The sequence below is a fragment of the Stegastes partitus genome, unplaced genomic scaffold, assembly GCF_000690725.1.
Source record: "Stegastes partitus isolate 25-593 unplaced genomic scaffold, Stegastes_partitus-1.0.2 Scaffold540, whole genome shotgun sequence".
NCBI lineage: Eukaryota > Metazoa > Chordata > Actinopteri > Pomacentridae > Stegastes > Stegastes partitus.
The window spans coordinates 231,081-241,764 of NW_007578271.1; the positions used below are offsets into that span (position 1 = coordinate 231,081).

Genomic DNA, 10,684 nt, shown 5'->3' on the forward strand with positions numbered 1-10,684 from the left:
ATTTAATTTAATTTAATTTAATTTAATTTAGTTTAATTTAATTTAATTTAATTTAATTTAATTTAATTTAATTTAATTTAATTTAATTTAATTTAATGAGATATTGTGCAACATGATGAGATCAGACAGAACACATGATGATAAGTCAAATAAATTCTACTTTAATATAATTTACGGTTGTGTTTCCTGCAGGACAGATCAACAGAGAACATGAGAATAAATGTAAAGCACATGAATAAAAGTGGATAAAATGACTGAAATATAACAGAAACGAGGACAAAAGGACACGACAGCCACTGATCCAGCATCCCGATGGTTCTGATGGATTCTGCTCTATGACGGGATCAGAAGTAAACGGACAGACGAACATCTTCCATCAACGTTTGTTCATCAGAGGCTCAGCTCTCTGGTGAACAGATGAAGCTTTGATTCAGCCACAGAGAAACGGGAGCATTTTGTGGGTTTTAGGGTTTTAGGGTCGGTGCTTTGGGTTCAGGTTCAGTTCTGTACGGAGCTCCAAGACGAACATCAAGCTGCCGACATGGAGACAAACAAGAGCTGGTTTGAAATATCACAAACAGGTTCAGAGGAAGGAGATGCTTCACAAAGAGGAAACTTCAGAAAATGAGGATTCTGTCTAAAAAGACCTTTAAAGCAAGAAAGCTGCTTCTGATTTAAACTGAACACGACGGAAAATCACCCGACTCCCGACCATCGACCCGCTCAGCAGCGTTCTGGTTTTAATTAGTTTGAACAACGATGTTGTTTTTACTTCTCATCATGTCGTCGATTCAGAGTTTGTGAAATCGGTTGACGAGCTGAGACAAGACGTTTGTAGCTCTGGGGTCAGAAATGGTCTCCATGTGTAGCTAAGATCACATTTATCATTTCAGAACCACTTTGTGACGTGAACCGGGTCAGACGGAGCCTCTGTCCTCTGGTTTGGTGTCGTTTCTCTGTGAAATCCAAACTCACTGTCGTATTGATCCGTGCGCTGAAGGACGGATGTGAATTGATTCTCCTGTTTGATGAGATCTGAACTCTGCTTCGTGTTCTGCTCACATTAAACTGTGAGAACATGAATATTGACAGGACGTGATGGAAAACTCCAGAACTCTCCTCGGATCAGACCTTGTGCTGATACAACTATAGCGTCCATGTTTCAGCTCACCCGCAGTCAGAGACTATTGGACCAACGTGTCCGACAGGTTCTGGATCAGACACGATGAGAAATCAGAGGGAAGGTTTCAGGTTTTTATCTCTAACAGCTCCTCAGATGTTCAAACAGCCTCCATGTGAGCAGAAACCTGCAGAAAGTGGGTCGATGATGATCCTGAAAAGTTTTCCACGTATTGAGCTCAAGTTTGACAAACACCATTTTGAACATGGTGATAACGTCTGAGGTGAATCAGAGCGGGTCGAGGCCTCCGATGGTCTGAGACAAATCTCAGCTTCAGTTTCAGAAGCTTCAGACTGAAGCCAGAGCTGCTCAGCGTGAAGCCGAGTCATCAGTTCTGCTGCTGAAGATCTGAAGACGGACTGACCTAGAAAACGAGCTGCAGGTTGTTGGTGTGCACGGCGGCTTCACCTCCGTGTCGAGTGTGAAAGTGGGTCGCCGATCGGCCTCGTCATGCTGCTGGTCGCTGTGGTTTCAAGATCAAATGCAGTAAGAGACGGTGTGACATCATCGGAGGAGGTCCGAGCCTGGTGCCGATCGGGATAAAAGCCTGCCCTTCAGCCCAGTCCAGCAGACCACCAGCGAGGAGGAAGAAGAGAAACACCTGCAGCTCCGCAAACAGCAGCCTGACCCGAACCTCCAGCAGAACCCGGGGAGCCTTGGACCCGAAAGAACCGGAAACCTCCACAAGACCTGCAGCAGACGACAAAAGTCGCCCGAAAAAGACCCGACGAGGACAAAACGGAGAGAAAAGACGAGTTCAGCAGAATGTTTTCAGCAGCAAACTCCTGCAACGTGACGGTAAGAACAGAACACGTCCACGTCGGGTCGGGTCGGGTTCACAGATAAGACAGATAAATACTCGTTTATGTGTTTGGAAGCTGAAGGGTGTGAAACAAATAAAAAGAACTAGGAACAAATCAGTAATGAATTCCTGAAACGTGTCTAATCAGGTTTTACTGTCACAGAGTTTAGCTTCATGTCAGGTTTGATCTAAAAATGCTGCTGAACAGGTGGAATAAAAAAAATCACAGATAGGAGAAGTGTAAAAGTCCTTTATATAAATTCAGATACTATTAAATATTATGTTAGAAAAAACATCTTTTACAGACGTGTCCTGTTACTGTGGAAGCTCTGATGCTCAGTGCGCTGCTTCCTACCTGCTGCTGAGCTCCTGTTCAAAATGATCAGCTCACTTTACAGCATGGGTCATCACACAGCACTGAACCGGGTCAGGTACGGACCTGACGGGTTCAAACAGAACCCAGTGATCCAGAGCAGCCTCTGGACTCCCTGTGAGCAGCGCCGGGACGGAACCAAAACCCTCCACAAAAGCTCAGCTCAGGACATGATGATCTGCTTTTTTCTTTAAACCTCAAATATAAACAACTTTTCCTCCATTTAACTAATATTCAGACTTTGTTCTGCTGCCGTCTTCATTGTTTAATCTTTTCATTGATTTAATTTATTTCAACGGGACATTTGGTTGTTACAGCACAAGACAGAGTCACCACCATAAAGACCAATAAACAGGCAAAGATAAACCATAAGAAAATATAAAATGTAAAATGTACAGTCGGTGTAATATTTTAAGGAGAGGTTTTCATGTCGTTTCTGTTCCTTCCTGTCAGAGTCTTTTATAAACTTTCACGGCTGGTTTTTAGGACGTTTACGGTAAGTTATCGGTCGTTTTACGGTTTCGTGACCCGTGTTGTGGCTCCGCCCCCTCAGGCCGCCTGCCTCGTGGCCATGATGCTGATGATGATGATGCCGGAGGTGAGCGCCATGCCGAAGGCCTCAAAGACACACAGGAAGTCGTCTGACGGCGCGCCGCTGGACACGGTCCCCCTGCAGCTGGACTCCGACACCCTGGTGGTCAGCGGGAACATCCGGGTCCTGGCCAACGACTCCATCTCTCCGTGGACGTACAAGTGGGTGACACACCGCTATGTTGTTGATGTTAGCGTGTTCTTGGCGTGTTTCTGACGTGTTTTTGACCCTCGTCTGCCTCCCTCCGTCCTCAGCGTGTCCAGCGACGACTCCCTGTTCCCTCCGGTTCTGTCCGAGGCCCGCTGCCTGCTGCAGGGCTGCCTGAACTCTCACGGCCAGGAGGACCACGAGCTGGAGTCCCGACCCATAATGCACCAGGTGATGATGCTGCGCCGCATCAAGTCGACGGGGGCGGAGTCTAGCTACCACTACCGGCTGGAGTTCCGCCGCGTGGCCGTGGGCTGCACCTGCGTCCGACACGCCTTCATAGTGCAGCAATGACGAGCTAACGGTTAGCATAGTTAGCATCAACTAGCTTCAGTATGGAGACCTGAAAAATAATCTGCAGTAAATGAACTAATCCTGATGAGCCCAATCACAACAGATTATTTAGTCAAAACGAACCAATGAAGAGACAGAACCCTGTCGTCACCACAGAACATCTAAAAACAGCCAAATAGTCCAAATACAAAAACCTTCGAAGGCAGAATTCAGATTTTCAGTTATGAGGAGCTCAGAATTACCACATTTACTGAATTATCAGATTATTGTCAAACCAGATGTGTCGCCGACATGCTGCTCACTGTTGAACCTTTCATTTCTATACATTTTTCAGTTTTATTATGATTATTAGTTCATTTAACTGCAGAAACTGCTCGACTACACGCACCCTGGAGCTGAAGTTAAAGCAAACAAAGTTATTTATGGTTTACGGTTATTTATTGAAGGGATTTATGATCTCCAGCAGGTATTTATTGGTGATGTTATTTTAATGTATTTATATTGACTCAACAATAAAGAAAAAGCACATGACAAAGCAGTAAAGTGTTGTTGTTTTATTGTTGGATTTAAAATATAATGTGATTTCTGTACATTGTCGTCGTCATCGTCACATCCGGAGCCTGTACAGTGCAGCTGTAATCACCGAACACACACTCATTCATTCATATCTGCAGGCTAATGCTAGCCTCAGGAGCTAGCTAGCTAGTAGGCTAGCTGTTTGTTAGCACAGCGAATGAGTCGTTAACTAACAAACGTGCGCCGTCGAGCCTCAACCAGGTCACACATAAAGGAGATACAGAATTCAAATGCTAGCATTAGCGCTAAAGTTAGCACACCGTTGACAGTCGGGAGACAAACACAGAAACATGAGCGCTGGGCTGCAGAGTGTTGTTTGTGTGACTCGCATTGATGTTTTCTGTGTTTTAATCGTCTCAGTTTGATTGTTTTGGACGTTTACAGGGTCTCATTTAAAAGTTTTAGTTTTTTGTTTGGGCTTTTTAGCCTTTGTTATAGTTTAAAGTGGAGCGAGAGACAGGAGCTATGGGGAGAAGTCTGGGGGAAGGACCTGCACTAAATGGTCATGGCCGGACTCGAACCCACGACTCTGCGTCGGGGTCTACAGCCCCTGATAGTGGGTCGCCCGCCCAACCTGCTGAACTACCAGGCATCCTAAAAGTTTTCATTTGAACTGGTCTTTGTTTAACCCAGCACTCGGTTTCTGTGTTTTGACTCGGACTTGTGTGTGTTTTTATCCGGACCTCATGGTGAGATCTTCATCAGAGACTTCCGAGTCCGAGTTCTGGTTGGGGTTTTGACTTTGACGAGTGTTTCAGTTTTAACTCATTTCGGTATCGTCTATATTTTCATCCAGACTTGTTGAAGTTCTTTGTGTTTAGACTCATTTGGGTCTTCTTGGTTCTCTGACCCGGATCTAAGCTGGACCCGACCTGTTCTGGTTTGGTGTCTGTTGGGTCTTAAAGGTGTTTTGACTCTAACTCGACATGGTCTCTATTTTGGACTAGTCTCATGGTGTTTTTATTCAGATTTATCTTGGTCTTGTTTTGACTGTTTTTAGTTCTCTGACTGTCTTATGAGTATTTCGAGCCGGACTTGTTTGGTTTATTGGGTCTCTGAGGTGTTCTGACTCAGATTCCTGCCCTCTTCATTTCCTCTGTCTTGCTGATGCTCTGACTTGGACTTGTGTCGGGTCGGTATATGTGTTCTACTACATGGAGTTCTAACTAGGACTCATCTTGATGGTGTTTTGACTCGGACTCGACCCTGTCTCTGACTCGTCTTATAGGTGTGTTTTTCAGATTAGTCTCAGTCTGAATGAAGAGTTTGGACTGGACTTGTTCTGGTTTGGTGTTCTCAGTGGACTTGTTCAGTATCCTGATGGAGCTCTAACTCGGACTCGTCTGGTTGGTGTTTTGACTCTAACTTGACTCTGACTTTAACTCGACTTGTCTCAGTCTCAGACACTAACTCGCCTAAAACACAAGTTCATTTGTTTGTCGCCTGCTTTTGGTCTTGACTTGATCTCAACTCGGACTCGTCTTGAACTCGACTTCGGTCCCATTTGCTGTTTGTGCTGCGCCTACAGCTGCCACTAGATGTCTCTAAAGAGCTGCATGTTCGTGTAATGATTCAAAGAGTGATTAACTGTAAATCCAGGTCACCGAGTCGCCACCGAGTCCGTCTGTCCTGGCGAGTCGAGACAGTCCAACCTGCTGTCTGTCGGCTGTTTGTCTGGACTCGGTTTATTTGCAGGCTTCCTTTGAGTTGTGGGTCCAGTTGCGGTTCGGTTTGGTTGATAAACACAATCACACACACACGGATGCGTTGGCACTGTCGGCATGGCAACAAAGCACAGTAACACCCCATCTGATGACGACTGAGTCTGCAGCGTCCTCGATATAAAGAGTTCGTCTTGGTATAAAGAGTCCAGGTTGAACCGAGGAGGTGGAGCGCTCGGATTCGCCCTCAGTCCTCCTCTTCTTCTTCTTCTTCTCTTTTCAGAGTCACTTCCTGTCTCCCAGTCGGAGCAGCGCCGGGTTCACGGCACATCAACCAGCCTCCAAAATGGCTTCCAAATAGGGTTCAGCTTGTGTTGTGATCAGGCCATCAAGACACCTGCAGGCAGAGAGCAGGAGGCTAACGTTAGCTCAGGTTAGCGCAGGACAGGTTAGCATAGCACAAGTTAAAGGAGGCTTAGATGGAGACAAGGTGTCAACTGACTCTGACTGGAACTCATCTAACAGGTGTTTTGACTCGAACACTAACAGTCTTCTGGTCTCAGCAGCAACCTTCTAAACTACACTGACTACACTCTTATGGATGTTTAAACTCGGACTTGTCTCCGTTTTACACGTTCTCCTCCCCCGACTTGTTTCAGACACAGTTTTGACCTGGACTAGTCCAGGGTCTGGTGTTTGGACTGGGACTTGTCTTGTGGAGGTTTTAACTCGAACCTTTCTTGATTCCACAGATGATCAATTTTGAGCTCTTCTCGGTTTTGTCGTGTTTTTCTGACTCGGACTCGTCTCATGTTTGACTTGTTTTGATTAACTTTCAAACAGACTTGCTCAGCATCTTTTTGGTGCTCTGACTCGTCTCACAGGCGCTTTTGACTCGGTTTAACCTGGACTCTGAATCTTTTGGGTGTTTAGACTTGAACTCAGCCCAGACTTGATGTATTTCTATTCAGGTTAGTCTCGGCCTAGTCGCTGCTCTGACCTGGACTCGTCTTGGTGTTTTGACTCGAGCACTGAGCTCCTCTTTACCAGTCGTCTGGTTTCAAGTCAAACACTAACCTCTAACCTTCACTGTGCATATTTTAACTTGTCTTGATCTCGAAGGTGTTTTATTTCTAGTCCATCTCAGTCTTTTAGGTTTTTCTGACTTGGACTCGTCTCATTTAGTATTTCTACTTGGACTCGTTGTGTTTGATTTTCAGCCTGTCTGTGCAAAGTCAAAAAACAGTTCCCATTAAAACACCTGTGAACTTTTGCTAGGCTAGCTTGTACCTCTGCTTTAGCATTTATGCTAAGCTAGGCTAATCACCTCCACACTAAACTCACAGACAAGAATGACATCATCTGTTTTCTGAGGAGGTCTGACTCGTCCCCAACATAACAGCTAAAGCTGCTCTTTTTGGTGCCGAGTGTTTGCGTGGCCGAGTCGCTGCAGGTCCTCACCTCCACGCTGTGCTTCTCCTGAAACACACAAACACAGACCTGCGTCAGCGACTCGTGTCCTGAATCAGAACCTGAATGTGTTTTCGGTGGACAAGGTTCTGGTCCTCACCTCCTCCTGCAGCTTCTCCTGCGAGGCGTTCAGGTGCATCAGCCGCTGCTCCTTGTCGGCGTCGGCGCGATGCTCCTGGCGCTCTTTGGTCAAAGCTTTCTGAGCGACTTCGCGCTCGTGTTCCCGCCGCTCGGCCAGGTGCTTCAGCAGCTCCGCCTCCTGGCACTAGGGGGAGCCGGAGGACGCCTTAGTTCTACCAAGCCCAGTCGGTTTGTGTCAGATTTCAGAAAACAGAAGCGGACTTCTTACCTTCCTCCTCTCCTGAGCGGCGTCCAGCTTCTTCTGGATCTCCTCCAGCGAGGGCTTCTGGCGAGGCGGCGTCGTGGCCCTCAGCTCGGGGCCGCCGTCGAATGTGGGCGGCTTCAGGATGACCTCGAAGGCCTGGCCGCTGGCCCGCTTGCTCAGCTCGATCACCTCCATGTCCCGGATGTTGCAGAGGTTCAGGTCGACCACGCCGGCGGCTGCAGAACAAGACCGAGACGTGAGCTGATGTTTGGATCATGTTCAGGTTCAGTTTGAGTTCTGTGACGGTTCAAGGAGCCCGACAGGAGACAGAACAACCGGACCGAAGAGACGACAAACAATCTGTTTGTTTCCGTCCCTTCGTCAGGTTGCTTCGCTCTCGGTTGGACTTCTGTGTCTACTGGTGGAGCTTCATGTTTCTCTGCTTTGTTTTTTGTCTCTTTGTTTTTTTGCTTGAAGTCATTTTAGTTAAAATTGTTAAAATCTCTTGAATCAGTCGACTGCAGTGTTTTACAAACACATAAAGAAACCTGAGCAACAAACATCCAGAAAAGATTTAGAAAGAGAGAAAGTAAGTCTGATTTAAACGGAGCTGAGATCTGAACAAACCCGGATTCAGAACAGAACCTGTGTTTCTGTGAAAGGATCCAGTTTGTGGAACAATCTGAGCAAAGAAACCAAAGAATCAACGTTTACATTTGACAGAACAATTGAAGGAGGAGATCTCTTCACTACGTCTGACTGGAGAGACAGGAAGTCATCAGGTCACAACTCGGACTCGCCGTGATGGGTTTGGACTCGGACTCGTCCTGTAGGTGTGTTTTTCAGATTAGTCTCAGTCTGAATGAAGAGTCTGGACTGGACTTGTTCTGGTTTGGTTCTCAGTGGACTTGTTCAGTATCTTGTTGGCACAGATGTGAAGTTTCATGTTGTTGTTGTTTTTGTTGTGACTGTTTTGGTGTTTGTTGTGTTGTTGATGCTTTTTGTAACTGAATGTGTTTTTTGGGTAAAGGAGGCCGATGACATGAAATTGGTCCAAAAGTTGCTTTAAACAGCTCAGACACCATCAGACCGTTCCTCTGTCTCATTGTTTTGTTTTAACTCAATGAACGAAATAAAAATGTAAATAAATGAATAAATAAATAAATAAATAAACATCGTTGTGTCTCTTTAGAGTCACTTTCTGGCTGTTTTGTGTCTTTCTCTCATATCAGCAGCTTTGTGTCTCTTTGAGGTCGTTTTGTGTGTTTTCTGACCCATCGGGCTTCCTGGCCATCGTGTTCTGACCCGGTGCATGCTGGGACGGACTCTAACTCGCAGCAGAGTGCTCAAGAACATGTTTGATCTCAGCTCTGTCTGGAGGGATTTGACAGTAAGTCCTGCCTCTGCTCTATCTCCACCTGACGGGTATCAGCGAGTCTCTGACCTTCCTTCTTGTCGGCCGGAGGCTCTCGGGGTTCGGGGAGGATGCAGGAGCAGAACAGGGACACCAGGGGGAGCTCCCGCATCTTCTCTCTGTACGCTGCAACACGCAGAGAGAAACACATGAGGAGACGCTGCAGGAAGCAGAACAGAGTCAGCGAGCAGCAAACGGTGGAGCTTTACCTGCCAGAGTCATCGTGCTGCTGCTCCAAGACACTGTGGTGAGGTAGAGTCCAGTCCTGAGGACACACATGGAGACACAACAGAGCTCATCAGGAGACCTGCTGCAGGAGCCACACACAGAAAACTGGTACAACATCTGCAGCTTCTCTAAACTGTAGCTCATCAAAATAAAGCAGGTTTTAAACGAGTCTCAGAATATCTGTGGCTGGGACTCAGAGGTCAGGTTTTACTCATGAGGCAGCTTCTCTCTGCGTCACTCCGCCTAAAATGAGACGTTTTCCATCCAGCAGCTGCGACTGCTTCACCTCAGGAGATTAAAATATTCCATCTGAGGTGTGACGGATGAATCAGAGACACGACTCGCTGCAGGAGTCGACCTCCAGACCTCAGCGTTCACCCGCAGCAGCAGGTTTGATTCACAGACTGACTCATGTAGAAACTCTGACTGTCCTCTCATTAAGTCATCTGCAGAACTGTTTCCATCGATGGTTTCATGTCTGCAGCATCCAAACGCTGCTGAACGCTCAAGTTTCACTCCCAAAAACACACAAAGAGATTCACAGATCCACATCTATCTCCTTAAACTACAAACACTAAACATCCGACAGGAAACAGAGAAACGCTGCAGCTCCTCACTTTTCAGTTCATTTCTAATAACTGCAGAGAAACTGTGAAAAACCTCATCTGCTGCAGAACAGACGTCACCTTTCAAAGACAAACACGACGTTAAACCTGCAGCTGCTGCACAAACACAAACAGCAGCAGCTTCGGTTTCCTCGACCTTCAACTTATTCAGTGCAGAGACGTGAGCGTTCCAGGAACTCCTTCAAGTCTGCAGAATCCAAACCAACACATTCATCTCCTCAGACTTCATCCTCAGCCTGAACAAGAGTCCAGGAACACAAACAGCTTCGGCTTGTAAACAGACAAAAGCAGCAAATCTGCACTTTTCTCACATTTGTGCAGTTTTTCTGCAGAAAAACAGTAAAAGTCTGAATGTGTTGTGAAAAACAGCAGCAGCTTCTCCACTGTTTCCTAAAACTCAAACAAACCCTGAAGTCCTGAAATCACTTCTGATTGTCGGCATCTCTGTATTTATTTAATCATCTACATCTGCAGCCTGCAAACACCCACATCGATCATCTGAACAACAAACTGCAGATCAAAACAGATGAAAGTTCAAAGCTTCTGCAGAAAAGCAACTAAAACATGAAGCTGTTAAACATCCTGAGCTACCTGATGTGGTGACTCTGGGTGTGTGTGTGTGTGTGTGTGTGTGTGTGTGTGTGTGTGTGTGTGTGTGTGCACTCAGCGATGATGTCATTGTTGCCAGTAAACGCATCACCTTCTGCAGAGACGAGCAACTCGCACCAAACACCAAACTCAACATGAAAGCATCAAAAAACAGCAGAAAAAGACGAGACCAGCTGAAACAAAAGATGCATTAAAGACAATAAAAGCAGGAAAACAAAGAGAAGCTGCAGATGAGTGGACGTGAAGCAGAACCGTTTGGACCACCTTCCACCTGCTGAAGCTTCACTTTGTTCTGAGCTGCAGACAACAAACAGCACCAAGAGGAAT

General features: G+C 46.3%; 2 protein-coding genes across 2 annotated transcripts; one reads left to right on the forward strand and one right to left on the reverse strand.

Annotated features, from left to right (window-relative positions):
* Window positions 1-1,803: 1,803 nt before the first annotated feature.
* il17a/f1 (interleukin 17a/f1) lies at window positions 1,804-3,986 on the forward strand. The gene is made up of 3 exons (XM_008288091.1): window positions 1,804-1,978; window positions 2,909-3,108; window positions 3,202-3,986. The coding sequence occupies exons 1-3, from the start codon at window positions 1,946-1,948 to the stop codon at window positions 3,446-3,448; spliced, it is 480 nt and encodes a 159-aa protein (XP_008286313.1). The 5' UTR covers window positions 1,804-1,945; the 3' UTR covers window positions 3,449-3,986.
* Window position 3,987: 1 nt separating this feature from the next.
* Window positions 3,988-9,151, reverse strand: LOC103361880 (stathmin-4-like). The gene is made up of 6 exons (XM_008288092.1): window positions 9,104-9,151; window positions 8,925-9,020; window positions 7,505-7,716; window positions 7,256-7,420; window positions 7,147-7,164; window positions 3,988-6,082 (listed from the first exon to the last, which is right to left on the reverse strand). Exons 1-6 carry the CDS (start codon window positions 9,114-9,116, stop codon window positions 6,074-6,076), a joined length of 513 nt encoding a protein of 170 aa, XP_008286314.1. The 5' UTR covers window positions 9,117-9,151; the 3' UTR covers window positions 3,988-6,073.
* Between the last annotated feature and the right edge of the window lie 1,533 nt (window positions 9,152-10,684).